The sequence below is a fragment of the Leucoraja erinacea genome, chromosome 15 (genome assembly GCF_028641065.1).
Source record: "Leucoraja erinacea ecotype New England chromosome 15, Leri_hhj_1, whole genome shotgun sequence".
Taxonomy (NCBI): domain Eukaryota; kingdom Metazoa; phylum Chordata; class Chondrichthyes; order Rajiformes; family Rajidae; genus Leucoraja; species Leucoraja erinaceus.
Window position 1 is genome coordinate 4,281,372 of NC_073391.1, and position 25,582 is coordinate 4,306,953.

The following is a 25,582-nucleotide window of genomic DNA, read 5'->3' on the forward strand; positions in this document are numbered from 1 at the left end:
CCCCCCCCCACTGGCCACCAATATTGGAATTGATGGAGAGGTGGAATATTGCGTTGGGGGACCAGCCCTCCCGTGTGAACATGGGACCCAACGGGTTCCGCTTGGTCTAGTATATTAATGGTTAGACCAAATAATATGCCTTCTCATGGTGGAATCCATGATAAAGGATTATGGTACTTTCAGAGAAAAGTCAGAACAGATATCTTTATGTAAGATAAGATAAGATACATTTATTGTCATTTGGACCCCTTGAGGTCCAAACGAAATGCCGTTTCTGCAGCCATACATACAAACACATAGACCCAAGACACAACATAATTTACATAAACATCCATCACATCGCTGTGATGGAAGGCCAAATAAACTTATTTCTCCACTGCACTCTCCCCCCTCCCGATGTCAGAGTCAAAGTCAAAGCCCCCGGCTGGCGATGGCGATTGTCCCGCGGCCATTAAAGCCACGCCGGGTGGTGCGAGGTCGCACACCGGGTTCTTGATGTTAGAGCCCCCGGCGTGCGCTCGCAGAGTCCCGCGGCCATTCCAAGCCGCGCGGGGCAGTGATGTAGGCCCCGCTCCAGGAGCTCTTCGACCCCGCAACTCGGGCGGGGGAAGTCGCCGTTGCGAGAGCCCTGAAAAGCGGTCTCCCTCCAGGGAGCCGCGGGCTCCCGGTGCCGCCGTCCACAGACCTGTCGTTGGAGCCTCCGACTCTCCGGTCGGGCCGCAGCAGCAGCAGCGCTCCTCCACCGCTCCACCCGCTCCAGACTCGGCCAGCCCCGCGACGGCGACGGTGAGTTGTAGCACCAGAGTCCCCGGCTACTTCCTGTTGTAGGCCGCTCCTCGTTGCGGCCCCAACGACAACGGAAACCCGACCAGAAAAGGTCGGGTCTCCAGTGCAGGGAGAGATTCACAAAGTTTCCCCCACCCCCCCACACACACACCCCGACAATAAAATAACAAAACTACATTAAAACACAGACAGAAAAATAATAAAAACGCGGACAGACTGCAGAGGCCGCTGCTGGCCAGAGCCGCGCCGCCCACCGGAAAGTATGTTCAATTAAGTGTAAATAACTTTGGGCTAGAATGTACTGCTGACATAATTTCATAGAAAAATGGCCACTATTATGTGTGCCTTCAGGGTCGTCCTTATGCACTGCAGTGCATAAAGTAGGGATTATGTTAGAAAACTGATATGCATGCAGCTAACCTCTTGTTCTGCTTCTGGAAGATTCTGAGCTGTGAGTCTTGCTGGAGATATTGCTGTTTACAGGGCCTCGCCTTTACATACAGAGCAATCCCACTAATTAGATTATTTTTCAGCTGTTTCGAAATGTCTAACCATCAATACAAAGGCTTGCAATTCTACCACATCTCGTGCCACCATTCTATTTTGTGAAATCAAGGGCCATGACAGACGTGCACCCAGAAGTAGTTAAGATGCCCCGATTGGATAGGGATAGGAAAATGAAAGAGCAAGCAGGGTTGGTCTGTATCATTCTAAATCCAACACAATTTCTTGGCTAACCTTTTTTTCACTCTTCATAGACATGTCCCTCTGCAAATCGCGCCTGCCTGTATCCAAACGGGTGGCAAGTCCTGCTCGGTCATCAGGATTGAGCCTCTATATCCACACTCGTTCCTGTTGCAATATGTGAACTTTAAAGTTCTCATGATTTTTTTCAAAGCTTTGAATAGTTTTGCTGCATCTTACCTTTGTAATACTAACCCTTGAGATCTGTGCTTTTCAAATCAATTTACACATACTCTTTATTTTTAATCTCTATAATTGTTTTGTGTTGTGAATTCATTCTTAAACTTTCTTGGCTTTTTCTCACTTTTTTTGACATTTAAGATTTGCACCTCTTTCACCAGGTGTTTGCTCCATTGTCCTAATTTCTTCAGTGCCTTTGTTTCAAATTTTGTTTGATAATTCTCTTGCGTTGCCTCCGGTTGTTTTTTGCAGATTAAAAGCATTCATTACATCAGTGTAACATGTTGGACGCAGAGCATGCTCTACTATGGGGCGACAGTTGATATCTGGGAAAGTAGATAAATACTTGAAACCAAAGCTTCAGCATGGAAAAAAGCAGTGGGATTTTAGTTTGATATGTTCTAACATTTATCTGCACCTGCTATTGTACAGGTGCAATGGTTCAAAGAACCTACTATTTTTACTATGCAAGGTGGACCATCAAGGAGTGTTTCTGCATAAGAAAATTCTTTGTGTGCACATGTGTGTTTTCTATGTATATGCCCAGAAATTGCGATCATAATGAGATTTGTTGAAGGTCAATGGTATATTTGTCCAAAATCGTTGTTTGATAAGCAACTGCATGTAAAATAGCCGAGCGCATGCAAGATTAGAAGAATAGGAAGAGGGGTGATCCTGTAGAGATATATAAGATCATTAGAGGAATGGGTTGGATAGATGCCGTCTTTTACCCAGAGTAGGGGAATCAACTAGACATGGGTTTAAGGTGAGAGGAGAAAGATTTAAAAGGAATTAATTAGAAGATCCAATGATCGGTGATGTTACCTAACTTAACGTTGCAACCAATTATGGTATTCAGACCGTGCCGCATTCTCCGTGTGTCTAAATGATTATACTGGGACTCAAGTTTGTCCCGATATTGTCTATTGGCATTCTTAATAGCTTTGCAAATATCCTTGCATGCTATCTTGTACCTCTCGGGATCTTTTGACTTGTATGCAGCAGATCTGGGTGAATGCTCCATGACTCTATACCTTCTGTATGTGACCTGGCACAATTTTCAGTTGCACATTAAATCTTCCTTTAGATGCTTACATTAGTTTAATTTATTTGCTTGTGTTTATCTCTGAGCAGAAAATCGAATGCCTAATGATTTGGTAATAGGTTATCATAGACTTCATTACTGTAACCCATCGGAATGGGTGGATGGAAGTTTTATTTTTATTTGTTCTTGCTTGATTTTTTTGTTTGTGAGATTAACTACAAATATTATGATTCATTTGATTTGGATATCTACTTTGCAAGATTTGCAGAGCTCTGAAGGAAAATTTAGCTGATTTGAGCATTGAGAAAAAAGATAACTTGTTGGTCGTTGGAGCAATGTAATTCTTACCCTTGAGATATCTGAATGTCAATTTTGATGCAAGTTGTTATTTCAATTTGATTATTATTAATAATTGAACTAGGTTTTAATGGTCACGTTTTATTCTTTGACAGTCTGGATTCAGAAATCCAAATAGTTTTGTATACTTTTCCTTTACTAACCCAGTTATTTACCCTTTAAGAACTATAAAACTTAGGAATAGTTTGTTTTTAGAGTTTATTTTAGTCATCATCATCGTTGAAAACATCAACGGGTACGGTGCCTTACAATGCTGTGTATGACAGTGATTGCAACTTCTACTGAAGTGTGGGTGGCCGTTGGCTCGCTAGGAGCTCGTCCGCCTTTTGACAGGTCTTGTTTTTGGTCCTGCTGGGGGTCCACTCCTCGCCTGGCAAACTAGGTGAGGGAGACTGTTTAGTCGCCAACTATCCGACCATGGAGCAGGTAGAACGGGATTGCATGGTACCTGTGGGATTGCATGGTACCCCCCCTCCCCCCCCCCCCTCCCCCCCCCCCCCCCCCCCCCCCTCCCGACCTGCTCTTAATTTTAGTGGGATGGGGAAAAATATGCTTTCACTAAAAAAAAAGGATTCTATCCATTTCCCCCATCCCCAGCACCATCAATCATGTTTCTGTAGTGGTCTCCCTGGAAGCTAGTAGAACAACCATCGTGGACCAAAATAGAATTGGAACAAATATGTTAATACTGTATAGGTTTGAAGTATTGATCTTGCACTGGCTTTGGACTTTTCTGCTTAAACAGCAAAATCACAATTCACTATTGTGCTGTAGATAAAGAAGATAATCTCCCCAATAAAGAAGCTGTTAGTTGGTCCTTATTGGAAAGATAAGGTGAGGAAGATTACCTATTTATTCAGAGCTTTCCCCCTTGTTCACTTACAAGCATCACAATAGCAGGTTTTTTTCATGTTTACATACAATTTCAATTCCTATGCTGTTTTAAACATTCTAGACCTTCCTTACAAGATACTGTGATGTCACTATTATGTTAGAGCAGCTGTGTGGTAAATGCTGAGGCTTGTAACTTTTGGCTACCTCTGGTGTATAATTAGAAATTCCTTTTTTTTTTAAACACTCTAGCTTGGGCATTTACTTGTTCTGCCAATAATAGGTGACTTTTAAAATAGATAACGCTGGTAGTTGACCTGGATTTAGACAGCAATTATCATATGATATTACTTTGAGTTTAAATAGTGACTCTGATTTATTAATTCAACTGATCTATATTGATTCCAGAATCCCTGGATGAGTTGACTGACCTGGTGGTAAAATTGTTTGCTGAGGTGGAGAACAAATATGTACCTGTCCATGAATACACTGACCATCCTTTCCAGGAAGAGCACCTGAAGGTAGCCACATTACTGTGGTGTTCTATTTTGATATTGTATTTTGAAATTTTGTATATCGGTAATATTTATTTTGCTTTGGTGGTTACATTGCCTGGACTTGGAAATAAAGAATCCATCATAAATCATAATTCAACACTTGTTCTGAGGAATGAAAATGGCAGATCTATTTCCTCTGTATGATCTCTGTAGTGGACTTAAATTGATTTTTTTGAAGCTTGTTGATTGGATAGATTGAAGAAATGCAATTGAGGTACAGAAGTTTATTGACTCCAAATAGCTTTTATTTCAAACCAATATTCAAACACATGGTTCTGGGATGATAAACAGGCAATAGGATGAGACTTGGATTATTTCTGGAAAAGCTATGATGTATGTGGGCAAGTTATGTTGCAAACACCTATTGTGACTCTTATTGAATCGAGATTTATGATATAGCACGCTATTCCAGGATGTCGTACAATAAGCCAAAGTTATATTAAATGAGATGGAGTGAAAGTCTGATATGTAGAAGTAATGGAGATGGACCATTCAGCATCTCCATTCAGTAATATCATAGCTTTTACCTTAATGCTGCTTTGGTGCACTAGCCTTGTACAGTGATTCTTATTGATCATTGGAGATCTTTCTCCTTGTTTTTCAGTGAAACAATTGAATGTGCCCAACGTGCTCCGCTGGCAGAACTGGAAATAAATATATATCCTCCAGTTTTCCTTTGCCCTTAATATAACCATTCACAATTATGTTCGCTAGAATATTTTGTCGAATTGATTTTGTACTCAGCATAGGTTATCACCCATATAATTTCCTATTATTTAAACCAGCATTTGAAAAATTGATTTGACATTGTTAAATAACATTGTTGGGCTAACATTGATTATTGGAATAAGTTTTGAAGAGGAATAAGAGAGAAACACTGTAAGTATGGCTATATTATTAGAGATTGTATTCTAGCACTAGCCTGCAGGGGCTAAAATGGACCGTGGGCTCAAAGAGACTTGTTAAGAACTGAAAAATGGTCAATGACTAGTCTCAAGAAGTGATCATTGAAAAGCTGTTTTTTTTTTTTTAATGCTGAGGGTTAAGAAGGTGTTGATGTTTAGATAAATCTAGTTGGTTGTGTATGTGACCCACTGAAAGCTAATGTGCAGGCACAGCAATCAGTTAAGGGCCTGTCCCACTTGGGCGTCATTTCCGCGTAATTTATGCAATATCATTTACGCGTCACAACACACGACTCGTGCCGCACGCATGGTTCGTGGTGACGTAGGCAGTGACACGCAGTGCCCCAGGATTTTGGTATGTACAAAATCTTCATGCGCCAGCTGTGTGACACGCAAATGACGCCCAAGTGGAACAGGCCCTTTAGAAAGTCATATGCTGGGCATTTGTTGCAAGTTAATTTGAATTTGGGTTTGTCCGAGGAGGAAAGGTTGAACAAACTTGAGTTTTGAAGAATGAGAGGTGATCACATTGAAATATTCAGATTTGTTATGGGACTTTTCAGGGTCGATCCAGATATGTCTGGGGTGTCTAGAACCAGGGTAATTTAATTTATTTTAATTTATAATGAAAATACGTATGTGAAGAAGAAATTATATTTGTTTTGATTGATCATTGTAACAAAACAAGTTCATTGTTTTCCAGCAACTCTATAAAGTGGTGCCAATCAAGGATATACGAAATCTTTATGTCACTTTTCCAATACCAGATCTACAGAAATATTACAAGTCAAATCCAGGCCATTACCTCGGACATTTGATTGGTCATGAAGGACCAGGGAGCCTTCTCTCAGAACTCAAGTGCAAAGGTGATGGATGGGAAATTATTCCTCATCTTATTTTACGGTTATCTTTGCTAATAATGTCCTTTGAGTCTCACCGGCTTCTTTGATTATACAATCAATATCTTGTGAGAGAGATAACATAATGTCCAATACTCATTTCTCCTCTTATCTTTTCCGATCTTTCCCATTGGCAAGAAGTCATATGGCCTCAACGTGGCATTCTTTGACTATTGAGAATGCTTATCTACTTGGGTAATGAAGAAAACTGCAAAATGTCCAGCTAAGCTTTATTGTGATGAAGTTTCTGATATTAACAAAAATGTTTTGATCGAGATCATTTTTTTCTGTGTTCACTTTTCACTTCCAGTTCCCAAAACCCAACGGCACATGGTACTGACTACTATTTCTTGCCAGGCCATTTGAAGTGTATGGATGTCTTTCACTTTCTCCTTTAAAGCTTTGGTGGGAATAGAGTCCAGCTGCGTGGCTAGTGTATACAAACCCTATTTGGCTGTAAAATAACATGTTGGTTTCTTTGAATATGTTCTCTTGTGTAATATTTTAATATATTTATGCAGTAGCATTGCTGTGAATCTTAAATTGTTACTTGAGAGTAGTGTATCAGTATTCTGTGCTGTAATATTATCTTGAACAATGAAGCATAGAGTGTGATAGTGCATTACTCTATTGCATAACCTTGTTAACAGTTTCCAAATGTTGAAGCTTAAAATACAAAAATTTCCACTTCAAATATCCAGCATTTTATTATTGTGATTCAATAAACAATAATTTTTTTTAAAGCATTTTAGAAATTATTAGAACATCAACATGCATCACCAAATACTTTCTGTATTTGCTATTAGGTTGGGTAAATACTCTTGTTGGTGGACAAAAAGAAGGAGCTAAAGGTTTTATGTTTTTCATCATTAATGTGGATCTTACTGAAGAAGGGCTTGGTAAGTATAGTATAAAATCTTTTGCAAGCACATAGATTTTATGCTCTATTAATTTGTGTTAGGTTGGACTAAATCTTTTACACTTGATGAATACATGTTTTAGCAAAAAGGTATGCCAGATTGTTTTTAAATTTGCAGGAAAACAAAACGTTTCAAAGCAAGAATACCTATTGAAGTGCCTATGATATAATTGCTGGCAAAGGTGAAATAAAAACAAAATACTGGAAATGCCCAAAGTCAATGGAAAGAGTTAATGTTTCAGATAGAAGACCCTTCATCTATTCTAATGAAGGATCTTCAACCAAAACACTCACTCTATTTCATTTCAAAGATACTGGTGGACCTGCAGAGTGTTTCTGCATTTTCATTTTAGTTTCATATTTCCAGTACCCAGTTTTTTTTTTTTTATCGTACATAACTGAAGCCCAAAATGTAATTTGGAATTTCCGACTTATTGTTGATCTATTGGCTTGCAATGTAAGCAGTTGGTATTTATACGGCTTACAGGGTTAGGACATTTTAGTCAGCAAATAGCTGATTTAATGAAAATATAAGCATATTTTATTTGAAGCATCAAAATTCTAAGCTGGAATTTCACTACCTAATGAAATAATAATAAAATTAATGTCTACGAGGAAATAACTGAAGTTTTTGGCTTCTTAATTAATCTGTTGTAAATGATGTTAACTTTATTATTTTCTCATTTATAACGCAGTACATGTTGAAGATATAATTCTCCACATGTTCCAATATATTGCCAAACTTCGTACAGAGGGGCCACAGGAATGGGTTTTCCAGGAATGTAAGGTATGAGCAAAATATGACTGATCCCAAATCCTTCTGGAAATTGGATTACAAATTGATTTGTAAATTCTATAAATTTTTAGATTATACATATGAATTAGAAATATTGTCCTGCATTTTTTGTGTTGTTATTTCACTTTGTTTAGAAGATTTTTTTTAACAAGTTTAACACATTCCAGCCATGTTCAATGGCCTCTGTACAGATTTATGGATATGCTTTTATAGTATTGTAGGCTTATCTGTTACTCCAACTTTTAAGGTTGGTTAAGAACAGATCATTAACCAGGTGTGATCTGGATTTGTGAAATATTTATTCAAGAAATAGGGATTTAAAACAAAATAGATAGAGCACTTAATGGTTATGTGAAGATGGAAATAAAATCCACATTATTAAATGGTAAAGCAAAGTGTTCACCAGAGAGTTAGCAAGATGTGGGTATGTTTGTCAAATGAGATTACATAATAAGGAATTGTGTACAGTAAAAATGAAGTGGAATTAAGCTAAATTTAGAAAGTTGGGTCTGCATTGATTTGATGTGTTTTCCTACATCTCCCATCTCTTCTGAAGGTTTTGTCTTTTGCAGGAATGTGGTTCTAAAGTTGTAGATTGCTCTGTTCATTCACTTCCATGAGTTTAGCCTGTGAGTATTGACTGAGTATACAATGCCCGCCATAATGTTTGGGACAAAGACCCATCATTATTTATTTGCCCCTGTACTCAATAATTTGAGATTTGTAATAGAAAAAAATCACATGTGGTTAAAGTGCACATTGTCAGATTTTAATAACGGCCATTTTTATACATTTTGGTTTCCCCATGTAGAAATTACAGCAGTGTTTATACCTAGTCCCCTCATTTCAGGGCACCATAATATTTGGGCCACAGCAATGTCATGTAAATGAAAGTAATCATGTTTAGTATTTTGTTGCATATCCTTTGCAAGCAATGATTGCTTGAAGTCTGCGATTCATGGACATCACCAGTTGCTGGGTGTCTTCTCTGGTGATGCTCTACCAGGCCTGTATTGCAGCCATCTTTAGCTTATGCTTGTTTTGGGGGCTAGTCCCCTTCAGTTTTCTCTTCAGCATATAAAAGGCATACTCAATTGGTTCAGATTGGGTGATTGACTTGGCCACTCAAGAATTGCCCATTTTTTAGCTTTGAAAAACTCCTTTGTTGCTTTAGCAGTATGTTTGGGATCATTGTCTTGCTGTAGAGCGAACCATTGGCCAATGAGTTTTGAGGCATTTGTTTGAACTTGAGCAGATAGGATGTGTCTATAAACTTCAGAATTCATGATGGTGCTACCATATCAGCAGTTGTATCATCAATGAAGATAAGTGAGCCAGTTCCTTCAGCAGCCATACATGCCCAGGCCATTCAAGATTCAAGGGAGTTTATTGTCATGTGTCCCAGATAGGACAATGAAATTCTTACTTTGCTTCAGCACAACGGAATATAGTGGGCGTGAATACAGAACAGATCAGTGTGCCAATATACCATTATATAAATATATACACATATGAATAAATAAGTAGATAAAGTGCAAATAAACAGATAATGGTCTATTCACATTCAAACAAATGTCATTAAAACCCCCACCACCATGTTTCACAGATGAAGTGGAGTGCTTTGGATTTTGGGCAGTTCCTTCTTTCCTCTATACTTTGATCTTGCCATCACTCTGATATGTTAATCTTCGTCTCATCTGTCCAGGACCTTTTTCCAGAACTGTGGTTGCTCTTTTAAATACTTCTTGGCAAACTGTAATCTGGCCATCCTATTTTTGCAGCTAACCAGTGGTTTGCATCTTGCAGTATAGTCTCGGTATTCTGTTCATGAGGTCTTCTGCGGGCCGAGGTCATTGACAAATCCACTCCTGAAGAGTGTTTCTGATCTGTCGGACAGGTGTTTGGGGGGTGGGGGTTCTTTATTATAGAGAATTCTTCTGTCGTCAGCTGTGGAAGTCTTCCTTGGCCTGCCAGTCCCTTTGCGATTAGTAAGCTCACCAGCTCTCTTTCTTCTTAATGATGTTCCAAACAGTTGACTTTGGTAAGCCTAAGGTTTGGCTATTTCTCTAACAGTTTTATGTTTCTTTCATAAATTCAGTTTCATAATGGTTTATTTGGCTTTCATTGGTACAACTTTGGTCCTCATGTTGATAAACAGCAATAAAAGTTTCGAAAGATGATGGAAAGACTGGATGAAATACTAGGTGCCGAGAGCTCTCTTATACCTGCATTAAGGAGGCAATTAAACACACCTGAGCAATTACAAAAGCCTGTGAAACCATGTGTCCCAAACATTATGGTGCCCTGAAATGAGGGGACTATGTGTAAACATGGCTAATTTCTACATGGTGAAACCAAAATGTATAAAAATGGCCTTTAATAAAATCTGACAATGTGCACCACATGTGATTTATTCTATTAGAAATCAAAAATTGTGGAGCACAGAGGCAAATAAATAAATGATGGGTCTTTGTCCCGAACATTACGGAGGGCACTGTACATTGAGGCTTTACATTCAGTCTAATACCAGTTTATTTATATCTGGGTGGGATGGTTTAGTGGCAGAAATGAAGCAAAACGTGGGACATTTTGTTTCGCCTCTCAATCCTGATGCGAACCACAGCTCATTACGTTATCTACCTGAGATCGAAATGGCTTGGCATAGACTTGGGTTGTTTAGGTTTTAAAGGTCAATTAGACATGTTATTCAACTTGACATTCTCAAATCCAGATGATTTGAAGTGGTATTTTCAATTGCTCAGTGCAGTATTTTCATTCGAATGTTACAAAAATGTAAGAGTCAAGAATCCTTAATTCTTTCTAAGCAGTTGACTAATAGGAATGCACTAAAAGCTTATTTTTCTTTATGGAACTATTAAATTCATTTTATTCTTTTCAATTTAGGATTTGAATGCTATGGCATTTAGATTCAAAGATAAAGAACGACCACGAGGATACACCTCAAAACTTGCAGGATTATTGCATGTACGTTTGTCTACTCTATTTTAACAGTATTCCCTTTATTGTTAAGTTTCCTTTATGTACATATTACTTGTGTTTTATCTTGTGTAAATGTGATAGGCAATAGCATTCTAAAACATTGGCAGGGTGGGAAAATATTAAGCAATCTGTGAAGTGCATCTCTCTTGTCACTTAGTTTCAATTGTATTTATTCCTTGTACTGTAGTTGAAAATCTAATGTCAAGTGCATACAGGTGTCTCCAGTGCCATCCCTGCCAGATTTAGATAGTTTTTGTTCTCAAGTATTTTATTATGAATGGGCCAAGTATTTTACTTTGAAGCTGCAGATAATCCTTGGCATAAGGAACCATTGTGGAGGAATTATGTCGGTTATTGCCAATTGTTCGCTTTCACATTGTAAGGGGGGGGGAGGGGGGGGGAGGGGAAAATATGTACAGTTTTGGAAAAACAGCCAACAAACATTCACTAAACAAGATGCACAATAAACAGGAAAGTATTTTACTTTAAAGGCACAGCTAATCCTTGTTATAACAAACCATAGGGAGGGAATGGTGTCTGTTATATCCGATTGTCAGCCATAACATAGTATGGGGGGGAAAATAGTAGTTTTGGAAAAATATCCAATAAATGTACACTAAGATTGTAAGTGCATTTAAAAAAAGTTAACGTACTGTAATTTCATTTACCTTTTGTAGATGATAGTTATTGTTATTGTCTGCTATATCTGAAATCCGTTATAAAGAGGTCTGTTATAACGAGGGTAGACTACTTTACTTTCAGGGTAATAATTCAGCACTGCTTGCTGTAGATTTACCTTGAATTGCAAAACACTTAATTTTACTCAATCTAACCTTTTGTGGTCATAATCTCAAAACCTAATGAGTTTGTATTCTGTAAACTAGGGAAGTCTATGATCTCACATAATTTGTCTAGATGGATGTTTGTTGTGGCCAGATAACCTATTTTAGGAATGAAGTCGAATTTTTAGGGACTTAAATGCTGGAAATGCATTTCCCTAACTGGAGTTACTGAAACTTGGGTTTTATTATCCAAACAAGGGATAGTCCATTGAGCACCTAGATGAGAAAAATCATCACTCATAGAGGGTAATTAAATTTTGGAATTTTGAACCAAAGAGGACAGAGGAGATTGATAGATTTTTAGACACTAATGAAATGAAATCAAGATATTGGCTTTGTGCAGCTTGTTGAAAGGAGAAGCAGGCCTGCTGGGATGGACAGGAGGCAGATGTCCCATGTCTTGCTTTTGGTCCTTGTGTTCTGATGCTACCATAGCCACTCCCAAGTTCAGACAGATTGAAAGAATAAAACAGAAATGAAGAGAACTTTTGTTTTCTCATTCAATTTATTTTAATGTACTCACAAGAGAAAAGTGAGTGGTAAACATGAATGTTAAACTGCATACTCTTCAGGTATTGTTTGTAGCTTCATATAGTACGTCAACAAATTTATATTAAGGCTGATGCACAGTTATTCAAATGCTACTCGTCATGATGTTATATAATCCTTTTCAACACATTTTTAATAAGTGTTTAAGCAACATAGAATGATCTGCACACATTAAATTAGATGGTAATCTGAAGTTCAAGGTTCAGTGTATAATTTTGTCCTGTATGAAGTGTAGCTCATTTGCTATCGGGTGGCACCGCGCGCAACAGCTTCGCCAGCAGTTTGTCAGTCATTTCGACTTTTTTGTTTTTTGTATGTCTAATGTATGTGTTAATGTCTCTTAGTATGTTTTTGTGGGGGGAGGGGGGGGGAGGAGAAAAACGTTTCCAGTCACGTACCTCGGTGGAGATACGACTTTTCTCCTAGTCATATTTTCGCCTCCCCCTCTTGGATTGGTGCGGCCTTTCCCGGAGACGGCTCAGAGCTTCAGCAGCAGTCATGGGGTGGACTTTAACATCGCAGAGCCAGAAAAAAGGCTTTGACCGCCGGCCTGCTGATTTTAACATCATGAAGCCACGGTCTGCGGCGCTTCTAGCAGCAGGCATGGTGCGGACTTTACCATTCCGGACCCAGGGATCCCTTGCAGGGGATTGCCGGAGAAGAGCTTCAACCGCAGGCCTGACTGGCTGAACTTTATTGCCTTCTATCAAAGTGATCACTTGGCTTCAAAGTGTTTGGTAGAATTCGCAAATAAATTTGGTGATATTACTTGACAGGGATCGCGACGTGAACGCTTCTACCTTGACCCAGCCGAGTAAAGATGACTAAGGACACTAGTGATGAACGCCACCTCCTCTACGGACGTGTACCTCCGGCCCAACGGCTGAAGTCCAGGAGAAGCTTTCTCAGCCATGTCCAGCCCCTAATAGCATCACGGGAAGAAACCAGACTCCAACTATGGACAAAAAGGCTTGAGGACGACCCCCCTCCTACTGACATGGGTATCCCTCCTTCTGAAGCCCTCCCTCCGGGCTCAGAAGCACCTCAGAAGACGCTCAACCCCTGAGAACAGGAACAGGGCGATCAAAAGCTGCCATGGCCAGATGAGGCCAGGAAACTGGCCAAACCACCTGTGAATGTGGAGAAGAGGACCATAAAATGCAGCACTGCCTTGTCTGCCCCCTACTATCCAACCAGTGCAGCCCAAAGGATCTTGCAGTGTTCAATAAAAACGCAAAGGACTGTGTAAAGGAATGGGAAACTCATATAACCAACCAGCTTCAAAGACACAAAAAGAAGGAGACAGTGATCACTATGGTGGATGTTTATGTTAAGTTCTATCGTTCTTTTAATTGTGTTGTCTTCTTTTAATTGTATGGCTGCACGGTAAATCAATTAGCACTGTACTTTAAGTGGTGCATGTGACAATAAATCTGAAATCTGAATCTGGCTTGGAGCATACTGATGTTTTGCATTTGAACATTTACATTATTCATTACTAATACTGAAGTTTTTTTCTCTATTCTTTCCTAGTACTATCCTATTGAAGAAGTTTTAGCAGCTGAATATCTACTGGAGGAGTTTAGGGCTGATCTAATAGAGATGGTGCTGAAAAAGTTGACACCAGCGACTGTGCGGTAGGTTATATTTATACTGTTAGCTTTTAACTTTTACTCTGCAGAAAGTTGAAATCAATTTTGTTGGTCTGGGTTTTGCTGTTCGTATCAAATAAATGCTGCAAACTATTCATTATACTTGTGATTGCCCAAAATATTTAATAGTCTTTTGTATTGCAAGTTCTTGGGAGCTATTCAGAAAGCATCGTACAGATCCCAGGTAGCTAACAATATGTATACTCAGACCATACTTAGAGTACCATACAAAAGATATAATCTACTTCAGTGTATGCTATCCACAAAACACACAGAAATTATTCACCTAGATTACTCCAGCACCTCCTAAATCTATGATCTCCACCACCAAGTTTGTCATGGACAGCAGCTGCGTGGGAACATCACCAGTTGCAGAGGTTGTGCATGCCATTTTGCCATGGAAATGTATGACTGATCCATCAATATCACTGGATCCAAATACTGGCACTCCCTACCGAACAGCACTGTGGAAGTACATTTACCAGAATGTTTGCAGCCATTCAAGATGGTGGCGAACCAGGAACTTCAAGGATAATCAGAGCTGGGCAATAATTGATATGCTTGCCAGCTATTTCTAAATTCTGAAAAACGAATACATTTTAAAAAGTTCTGGTCATCATTATATAAAAAGGATAGGGAGCGACAGCAGAAGGTGTAGAGAAAATTTACATGGGTGATAACAAAAAGACAGACAACAGGAAATAGTTCATACTTTGCTCTTGAAAAAAGGAGACCAAATTGATCCTTAAAATTATAAGATTTTGCTATTGGATGCAGAAAAAATATTTCCAAGAATATATGAAGGAGAGTTCCCAAATATCCAAAATAGAATTCAGTGGAAACTACACAAAAGATAGTGATAATATGGAACTTGAATCCAGAAGTGGACAACATTTTCACTATTGTTCTAGGTGTTCTAATTATAGGCTTAGTTAAAGGGATGCTGTTGATGTACATAATGGAGAAGGGAATAAAGAGTTAAACGTATTTTCAATGAGGAAAATTTGTAAGGAGATTTGAGCAGAACGTATGGACTGTTTGCACCAAATTGACTTCGCTATGAAATCCTCCATAGATGTTGAATATTTTAAAAATGATTATGTATTGGAATATATTTGAGTACATCATATAAGCTGTTGATGGATTTGTAAAAAGCAAAGGGATAATATTTTTTTCAAAAACGGTACCAAAATAAAGTTGTGTGTTTTGACCTTCATAGAATTGTTACAGGCACAGTGGTTGTGTGACCCCCCTCGAGTTCATCCTGAATCCTAGTCGGTAATCTCTGACTCCCATTTCTCTGCTGTTTTCCCCCAGGCCTACGAATTATTCTGTCTCGAGTACCTCTCCAATTCCTTATTGAAGGCATTTTAATTGTATTACCATCGACTCTCCCACCTGTGGAAACATCCTCTCCACATCCACTCTATCCAAGACTTTCACTATTCTGTAAGTTTCAATGATGTTCCCCCTCGTTCTTCTAAACTCCAGCGAGTAAAAGCCCATAACATCAAACGAGTCAATTGCAGTTTGTAAGTTATTCTGCGTTCAAACAAAAATTGGCTTGGTAGTAGTGGCAGGGAACTGTGGTGGAGGTTGCTTCTCTGATTGGAATTCTCTGATCAGTGGTGTACGAGCTGAGCTGGTAATCTTAATGTTAAGGATGTATAATAATAATAATAATAAATTTTATTTAATGGGCGCCTTTCAGACATCTCAAGGACACCTTACATAGTAATCGGAATAAAAACATATAATCGGAATAAAATAAGCAATAAAGACATCACAGAGACACAAATCAAAAACAGAACTCAATCCAAAAACAGAAAATCAAAAACACAGTGTGAAGAGAGAGCAGCGGCAGCCAAAGCGCGCCAGCGTCCATTCTCTCTTCACGGCAGCCATCTTGGACACAGACGCACAGGATCACAATTAGACAAAAAAATCATCCCCCCACAGTGGATAGCACTGTGGGGGAAGGCACAATGTCCAGTCCCCACCCCATGTTCACCCCAAAGTCAGGCCTCCACAGTTGCCTCTATGGAGGCCCGATGTCCCTGGCCGATCTCACCGGGTGGTCTTGCCCCGGCGTCGGGAGAGTCCTTTTGGCGGCTGGGCCACCTGGAACGGTCGCTTCCTGGTTGGTGCCCGCGGCTGCCGAAGCCGACAAGGCTGCGTCGGTTTGGAGCTCCCAGGCTCCCGATGAAAAAGTCAGCGCCGCCTCTCCGCACTGCCGCCTCTCCGCTCCGCAGACCCGCAGCCCGGAGATGTTGCTCTCAGCGGTCCAGCTCGCCAGAGCTACAGCGCGGCGACCCAGGCAAGGCATTGCCCACTCCGCTCCAGCGCACCAGCGCTGTGCCGCCGCCGAGGCCGAGTTGCTGGGCAGTCCCCGCCAAGAAACGGTACTCCAAGCCCGCTGGTAGCCCACTAGGACGGGTCGACGGGCAGCCCGGAGAAAAGGCTGCCACACCGACCAGGTAGGGACCTAGAAATAAAGTTACACCTACCCCCCACATTAAAAAGACCATATCCCCTACAAACAAAAAACAGGACTCATTAAAAACTATTTTAAAAAAAACGAATTTAAAACGGACGGCTGCTGGCTAGCAGCCGTTCACCAAGATGGCTCCTCCCCCCTGATGTATATCAATGACTAGGATGTGAATATAGGAGATATATGGTGAGTATGTTTGCAGCTGACATGAAAATATGTTGTGGATAGCAAGGAGGTTGTGTTGCTGTACCAAACATCATTGATCAGTTAGAAAGTTGGGGTGAACATTTGCAGATGGAATTTAACCCAACATGTGAGACATAATGTATTTTGTAAGGTTAAATAAGGACAGGGCATACGCAGTAAATTGCAGGCCCAAATAAAGTGTTGAAAAATGAGACTGGGTAAAAGTCTATAGATCTGAAAGTGGGAATCGGACAAATAGGGTGATGGAGGTGGCATGTGGGATGCTTTCCTTCCATCACCTGTGGTATAGAATATAAGAGCAGGAATCTCATGTTATAACTTTAACACATTGGTTCGGCCTCACCTGGGATGTGTGCAATTCAGGTTGCTACTTTATACAAATCATGTGATCATGAACATTGGCTGACTTATAGTATTTCAGTTATAAGGAGAGAGTGGAAAGGCCAGGTTATTTTTCCCGTGAAGGCTGAGGGGGTGACCTGATGGAGGCTAACAAAATTAGGTGGTGGGGGGGGGAATTCAATGGAGTAAATAGTAAGAATCTATTTCCCTCTATCACAACCCTCTGTTGCTTTATCAGGTTTAACTCGAATTAGTGCCTTACAAAGGGAATTGGTCAGGTATCTGAACCAGAACAATTTACAGGAACTGGGGGAAAGATTGAAGGCGTGGAACTCAAAGAGATATCTAAAACAGGAGGGCATAATATAAAATGAAAAGTAAAATGTATGAAGGGGATATGAGGGGCAACTTAATGCACACAAGTGGTTGAATTTGGAACACTGCCCGAGAAGGAAAGCACACCACAACATTTAAGAAGATTCAAGATGAGTCTTGAATCACCAGGGCATAGACGGTTGTGGACTAAATGTGGTTAATGTATTAGTTTAGACAGGTACTATGATTGACATGGACATGCTGGGCTATAGTATCTGTTTATGTGCTGAATGACTCTGACTCCATTAAATAAAATCAATACATTCCCCTTCAACCTATGGCCTGGGTCATCAACCATCCATTAATGGGAACATCTTCCCTCTATTTATCCTATCAAATCGGGCATGATTGTGTACAGCTCGACAAATTTCCTTTCAAACATTCTTTGCTCTGACGGCCATACTTCTCCAATTTAATCTAATGACGGAAAATCCTCATTCTTGGAACTGTGCTAATAATTCTTTACTGCACTTCTCAAAGGGGCTTCACTTCCTTCTCGTGTCTGAAGAGCAGAATAGGCTCAGTACTTTGGATTTGGCCTAACCTGTGTACCTTACTTATTTTTTCAGTACTTAATATGACTCCAAATTTGTTAGCAAATTTTAATTATGAGAACACCTTCAAATTGCGGGATGAGAAGAAAATTAAATTAACTTTTTGTGGTACAGGGTGTTGGCCGCCTTGATAACATTAGTCTTCAAGGTTTTTATTAGTAACTAGACCAGGGGGGACCCGTTGGGTCCCGTCACCTCAACGCGTGGTGGCGGGGGCGGGGCCCTGCGGCGTCACAAGCACACTAACCACCACCCACTCACGCGGGGGAAGGGGGAGGTGGAGAGAGGGGAGATAGAGAGAGGGGAGATAGAGTATGGGGAAAGGGGGGTAGTGGGGAGAGGAGGGGAAGGGAGGGAGGTAGTGGGGATGGGAGGGAGGGGGAAGAGCACAGCGGAGAGAAGGGGAGGGGGAGAGAGTACAGCGGGGTGGAGGGGGGTAGTGGGGAAGGGGGGAGTGGAGGGGGGTAGTGGGACGGGGGAGGAGAGGAAAGGGGGGGGAGGGAGGAAGAGACGTGGAGGGGGTAGTGGGGAGGGGGGGGGAGGGAGAGGGGAAAGAGTTGCTCATTCTTTCTGCGTCTTTTGAAGAACCAGGGGTAGGAGGGTGGTGACGTCACTCCTGGAAAACAGTGCCCAAGCAGGCAGCGCATTGAAAATTCTGCGCAGCTTGCCGCGAGGAGCAAAGGCATTGTGACGTCATCAAGCTCACTTCAGCACATTAGATTTTAAAAATATTGGTGAACAATTTTAGTAAAAAACTCGGGAAATAATTAATCAGATTTTTAGATGAGGCGATTTTCGACATCATGAGGTAAATCTCTACCGGAATATGTAAAAATGTCACCATTAGTGCTTCAGGTTTTGGAGAAGTGTTATTCAAAAGTGAACAAACAAAAGATCAGATCAGAGTGTTATAAGTATACTAGACCAAGTGCAGACCCGTTGGGTCTGTTCCCCCAATGCCCGGTTGCGAGGAGGGGGGGGGCATTAGGCGGTGGAGGGGAGCCAGGCGAGTGAGTGGGCTGCAAAAAGCGGAGAGTGAGAAAACTGGCCTGACTCTAGAAACCCGCAGCTGGAGTGAGCGTGCGGGGGAGGGGAGGAGCGTGGCTTCACAAGCTGCGCCGGCCGCGAGGAGAGAGAAAGTTCTTCAGAGCCGGTGACCTTGGGATCTGCAGAACTTTCTCGTTCTTTCTGAGCCGTTTGAAGAACGGGGGGGGGGGGGGTTGAATGGTAATGTATCTCGTGGAAAACTGCGCATGCGCGTTGACAGCAATTGCATTAATCCAGAGCAGGGGGGGCAGGGCCACGAGCAAAGGCATTGTGAGGTCAGCAACTGGGCCACCGTTATATTTTTTTTAAATGGCAGTTTGGTGAAACATTTTAGTAAATAACTCATGAAATAATTCACCAAATCTTCAGAGGAGTGGACTTTTGAAATCATAAGGTAAATTTCTACCAGAAGATGTAAAAATTTCACCATTATTGTAACGTCAGCAGCTGGGCAGCGGTCAGATTTATTATTTTTTTTTAAAAAGGTCAGATTGGTCAACAATTTAAATAAAAAGTCGGGGAAATAATTGACCAAAATTACAGAGGAGTGGATTTCTAAAATCACAAGGAAAATGTTCCCTACCCGTAGCCCCCACGGGAGACGTGGTCCTCCAACTCAAGCCGTTCAGGACTCAGCAGTGCGGCTGTTTTTAAATGGCGTCTTTGAGGTGAGATGCGGGCGCCAGCAGCCGTTATGGTCGCTGGCCAGCAGGAGGCGACAAAATGAGTGAGTGGGGGGGGAAGAAGGATTTAATTAAAAACATGTACATTAACACGACAAAATTTAATCAGGAGTGGATACTTGGAATGAAAAGTGAAATCTCTACCGAAATGGAAAAAATCTGGCCGTTTGTGGGTCTCGTGTTGGCGTAGCAACGAATCAAAGGCTGGCACCCACAAGTCAGACACACACACACACACACACACACACACACACACACACACACACACACACACACACACACACACACACACACACACACACACACACACACACACACACACACACACACACACACACACACACACACACACAGTTTTACTATTATATAGATAGATGGAAAAGCATATGCCTTGGATGACTTTGGGAAACTAATCATTTAAACTACTCTTATATTTTGAATATTGCCTTTGCTATTGCCTCTGGGAAAAGTCCGGTGGTTACTCTTAGGATGATAGTAGGCCACACTAGTTATTCAAATTTAGCCATGTGTGCCTGAAATCAAATGTTGCCCTATTTAATTATGTGTATTGAAAATTGCCCTTTTTTCCCCACAATTGCTAACTTCAAAAGTGAGCCTGATTTGTGCTCCTAAAATTTGATATTGATACCTCCCCTTTGGAGGAGTACCTTGGCACCTTCATTGACAGCTGATTTTTATTACTACCTGTGCTTAAATTGTGCTTTTGGTTACCAGAATAATCGGCCATGCATTTATACTGATTTTGGCTTAAGCGCATGCAAAAAATCTTACAACTCCCACTGTCCCTGTTAATGAAAGGGGTTCCATAATTGATGGGGGAAAATGAGCTTGGTGCTGTTTTCTTTGATCTTCATAAAACCTCAATCAATATGTCCTCTAGGATTTTGCCATAAATGTCATGTGCCTTTTCATGCCTTTTTTGATGATTTCACCAAGATAATGCCTTTTTCACAATCAAGTGCTTAAATCAGCCTTTAGCCATTTTGCTAAAATGTCGTGCTATTTTCTCCAGTTGTACCGTGATTACAATGACGTTTTCTATGTTAACACTTTAACATTAATGTCATTATTAACGTGTTAAAGTAGTATAAATTACAAGAACATTTCCACCACCGGGGCGAAACTGGGGGCCGCCACCATCGGTCGTTCATTCGATTGTGCCACTGCACGCTGGTTCAGTCTTCTTCAAAATCTATTTATTGCTTTCAATTTTGCAAACTTCCCACAAGCTATCACTTCCCTTGAGAAACATGGTAAAACATTAGTGAATAACTTGCAGGTTTTCAACAAAGTAACTGACGATATTCGTAAAGTTCCTGGCGATGTAGACATGCAAGGAAAATGTGAGAGAGTGATTTTAGCTAACAAAGATCTTGAAGAAATAGGAACTTTGCTGAAGTTCTCAAAGGTAGTTGTAATGCACAAGATATTGACATGAATATAGTCTGTAGCTTGTTTTGGGTATGCAGCAGTGACCTCAGCTGAGGTAGGAAGAAGATTTTCACAATTAAAGCATATTCTGTCTGACAGACGGCATAGTTTAACACCAGATAATTTGAAAAAAACTGCTAGTAATTATGTGCAACCAGGCAACTTTGGTAATTTAATGTAGTATACCTTTATATTATAATTTTTAACCATATTTTGGTGGTGGAAAACATGCCTTGTTATGCCTTTTTGTCAATAAATGCCTTTTTTGTGCTTTTTTTGTAATTTTATTATGCCTTTTTGCCTGCCTATTTCAGAGTCTTTTTTTTTGTGCCTAAACATCCTGGCTCAAGTCATCTCTTTTGAACCTGTTTGTTTTGATATTCACAGTTGCTCAACCAAATGCAGTGTACTTACATTTATTTGAAGTCTAAATCTATTATTAGCAGACTAGTTAAGAATTAGGTGATATCTAGTGTTGGTAAATGTCACATGTCCAGAATGTAATGTTCAATGCTGAGCAATTTAATTGTTGATTTTCACTGTCAATGTGCCATTTGCTATGAAATCCATAAACCTGCTCATTATTTCCATGGGTTATTGAGTTAAAGCCAGCTTAGATTGTAGCTATATTTTAAATCTATATTTGTAAAAAATCATTATCCAGCTTCATGTTTATCCCAGTACCGTTGCCTAGATTTGGTGACCAGGTGAGATGGCCTCTCTGCCATGGTCATTGTCAAGCAGCGATGATGCTTCATGCAATGGGTCCTGACGCCCAGCTCAATACCACCTTTTGACGGGACATTTTAATAGTAAGATTAAACGAGAACTTACCAGTTCGAAGTTTGATCTGTATTTTATGAGGAGTTACGATGAGGGATTACGTGAAGAACCCTCTCAGTGCGCAGGCACGGCATACTTCCAAGCAGCGGTGTGGAATCACAGATAGACACAGTTATTTGAAGTAAACATAGTAAAGATTAAGGAGACATCAGTTTACTAGTTTGATCTATATAATGAGGGTGGGAGTGGAGGGCACGTAATCCCTCATCGTAACTCCTCATAAAATACAGATCAAACTTTGAACTGGTAAGTTCTCGTTTAATCTTACTATTTTACTTCGGAGTCACGTGAGTGATTCCGTGAAGACTTCAAAGGTCTGTGATTTCAAACCGTGTAACAGTTTTATTTCATTTCACTCACTGCCGAAGTTCTTGAGGGAGGAAGTGTTATCGTAATCAACCAATGGATCTGTTTTTTCAAGAAACAGAAAGGTATTTATTAACAATAACAAAAATAAATAGCTCCCCCGAGCTTAAATTAAATATTTGCAGTTTGTAATATTCTGTCTGCAAATAAGTTGGGTTTTATCAACGGTTTATTATAAAAACATTCTGAACGTCGTTTCCCTCAACCATCCTGCCGTATTGAGAATGTGGTCAACCGGGACGTCCATTCGTTCAGCCGCTGATGTCGATGCTGCCCTAGTGGAATGGGATTTAAATGTATTAGTGTCTATTCCGGCAGCTTTCAGTACCTGTTTGAGCCACCGTGACATGATTTGGCTTGTTACCCCGCCATGAGGTTTCTTGTGGCTGACCCATAGGGCTTTTTCTCTCCCTCTGAGATTGTGGGTTGTGTCTATATATTGTTGTAGATGGGTCACCACACACAACCTTGGCTCTGGTGGGTAGGCCCGGAATACCACCAGTGAATTGGGCGTTCCTGGCCTGCTTTGTTTCACCAGACCTAGAATGATGAACGTAATCTGGTCTGGGGCGACCTCCATGTTGTCCAGTCTTAATTTGTGCAGCAACTGGACCCTCTGAGCGGCTGCAAGTGCCATTAACATGAGCGTCTTTAATGTAGATATCTCGAGGCTGAGGGATCTAGCTCATGGCCATTCCCTGAGGTATGTCAATACCACACTGATATCCCAAACATGGGTATACCTGGGTTTAGGGGCTTAATATTAAAATTGCCCTTCATGAGTTTTACCACCAGAGGATGGGATCCCATGGCCTGCTGTCCTGCTGGTTTTAGGTAAGCAGACAGGCCGCTTCGTGCTGTATTGATGGCACTGTAACTGATCCCTTCGTCATGGTGTAGATGGGCCAGGAACTCCAGCACGTCGGTGGTTGTGGCAGTTGCATATGTTGTCTCTGTTTCCTGGCAGTACTTCTCCCATTTTTGATACAGGTTAAATACTGCCTCCTAGTGGATGTTCGCAGGGATGCCGACATGGTGGTGATAGTTCATTCGGATAATCCCAGTCCCTGGTAAGGTCTATTCAAAACCTACAACCCAGGAGTTTGATGTTTTTCATGGCATGGGTGGCTTATGCCTGATACTGGGTGAGTCAACAACTGTGGTCCACTAGGGAAATCCATAGGTGACTCGACCACCATGTCGTGATGAACTGGGAACCATGGCTGTGTAGGCCAGTCGGGCACCATCAATATCCCAGAAGCAGAGTCCACCTGTATTGCAAAGTACCCGACTGATGAGGCAGAAGGGAGGGAAAACAAAAAGCAGAAATTCCCCCAATCCAGCGTGTAGGCATCTACCGCTGCTGCCTCTGGTCTGGTTCCCAAGTCACATACATAGGTAACTGGTGATTCCGTCTTGTTGCAAACAAATCGATATCTGGCGTTCCATATTGCTTAATAACTTTAGCAAATATTTTGGGGTTTAACATCCATTCGATGTTATCATTAAATTTTTCCGTGACCTGGTGTCTGCCACTGTATTTAGCTTACCTAGTAGATAGGCAGCCGATAGTAAAATATGTCTTTCGACACACCATTGCCAGATCTGATTGACCAATTTGTCGCACGATAATGATTTTATGCTCCCCATATGGTTAATATAAGCCACCACCGTAGTATTATCAATCCGTAACCGCACATGCAAGTGCTGCATTTTAGATGCATATGCTTTTAAAATCATAATAGGCGCTCAACATTTCTAAATTGATGCCCAGTGTGTGTGGTAATGATGACTCTGGTTTAGTCCATCTGGCACCTGTGCTGGATATGGAGAGTTAGGCTTGAGCACTGGCATCTGATTAATAACTAAAGTAGGGTTAGTGATGATGATAGGGCTGAAACTGTGCCACACATTCTCTGCCCCCCCCCCCCCCCCCCCACCCACTGTAGCTCTGATATAGCTCCAGTGGGTAATTTCATGATTCGATCATAGTGACCCGAATATCGTTTTAGTGCATGTACCTTTGTTCTTTGTAGATTTTGATAGTGCAAAGGTCCGATTTGTCCATGGTAGTACATGGCTTCAACCTAGATTTATCTGGAGTAGGACGAACCCCAGTGTTTCAAGGAGCTGTTTTGTAGCTAATACTGCTGCCACAGCCAATTCCTTCGTTTCCCTACTATGAGAATATCATCCAGATATGCTATGACAATATGCTTTTGTTTCCTTAGTATTCCCATGGCTACTTTAATATTTTGGTGAATTGTCTAGGGGCTGAAGTTAGACCATTGGGCAATCTCTATACTACCACAGCTGCCCCAACCAGCTAAATTTTAGGTATCTGCAATGATCCTTGTGTATGGGTATTAGATAGTAAGCATCTTTAATATCAATGCTTGCTATAAATTATCCTTTGGAGATCAGTTGTCTGACAGTAACAAACGTCTCCATCTTGAAATGTATATACTCAACAAACTTTTTTAGTGATGTTAAGTCAATGATGATGCGACTTCCACCATCTTTTTTGGTTTTAGTGACTATAATCGATACAAGTTCGAAAGGTTCATGTTTGGTCTTTTTGATGACCCCCTTTTGCGATAAGCATCACCAGTTCTGCTTGTCCCTCCCGCTTTTCTTCCTCTGAGGGAGTAAGTTCCCTTAGGGGCCAATGTTGAACTGGCGGTAATATCTCTGATATAACTGAATTTTGTATCCACTAATGTTGTTGAGTATATACTAGTTACTCGTGACATTACTCCATGCTTCTTTAAACAAGTGTAATCGCCCCCTGTTAGTAGAGCACCCTTGTTCTCTATATGCTGGCAGGAACCAGACCCACCTACCTCCATGGTTATGGGTATTCTTCTGTTTCCTCCCGGTCCAACGAGTCTTACACGTCGTATGACGTGGTGGGGGTGGCGCGTTTTCCCTGGGGCCTGCTCTGGGCCCTGGCCTGAAAGGCTTACAGGATTGGCATGCAGGCCCCGAGCTTTCACCAGTACCATAAGGTATACCCAGCTGGTGGATGCATTAGAGGTACTGCTGACTGGTTTACGTGTGGTGCTCATTCCAGACACTGCCGCCTTACCCCGATATTTTTGACACGTCGTCCAGTTTTTTGAAGAACTTTGTTTGAAGAAGGGTTTCGGCCCGAAAC

General features: G+C 41.0%; 1 protein-coding gene across 4 annotated transcripts in view; it reads left to right on the forward strand.

The window, feature by feature from the left end:
- ide (insulin-degrading enzyme) overlaps positions 1-25,582 on the forward strand; it is a 166,214-nt gene that overhangs the window by 65,122 nt on the left and 75,510 nt on the right. For all 4 annotated transcript variants that reach the window (XM_055646625.1, XM_055646624.1, XM_055646622.1 and 1 more), the window contains exons 6-11: positions 4,352-4,464; positions 6,109-6,271; positions 7,111-7,203; positions 7,919-8,010; positions 10,924-11,004; positions 13,944-14,047. In XM_055646625.1, coding sequence (XP_055502600.1) covers positions 4,352-4,464; positions 6,109-6,271; positions 7,111-7,203; positions 7,919-8,010; positions 10,924-11,004; positions 13,944-14,047 — 646 coding nt within the window. The remainder of the gene's footprint in view (positions 1-4,351; positions 4,465-6,108; positions 6,272-7,110; positions 7,204-7,918; positions 8,011-10,923; positions 11,005-13,943; positions 14,048-25,582) is intronic.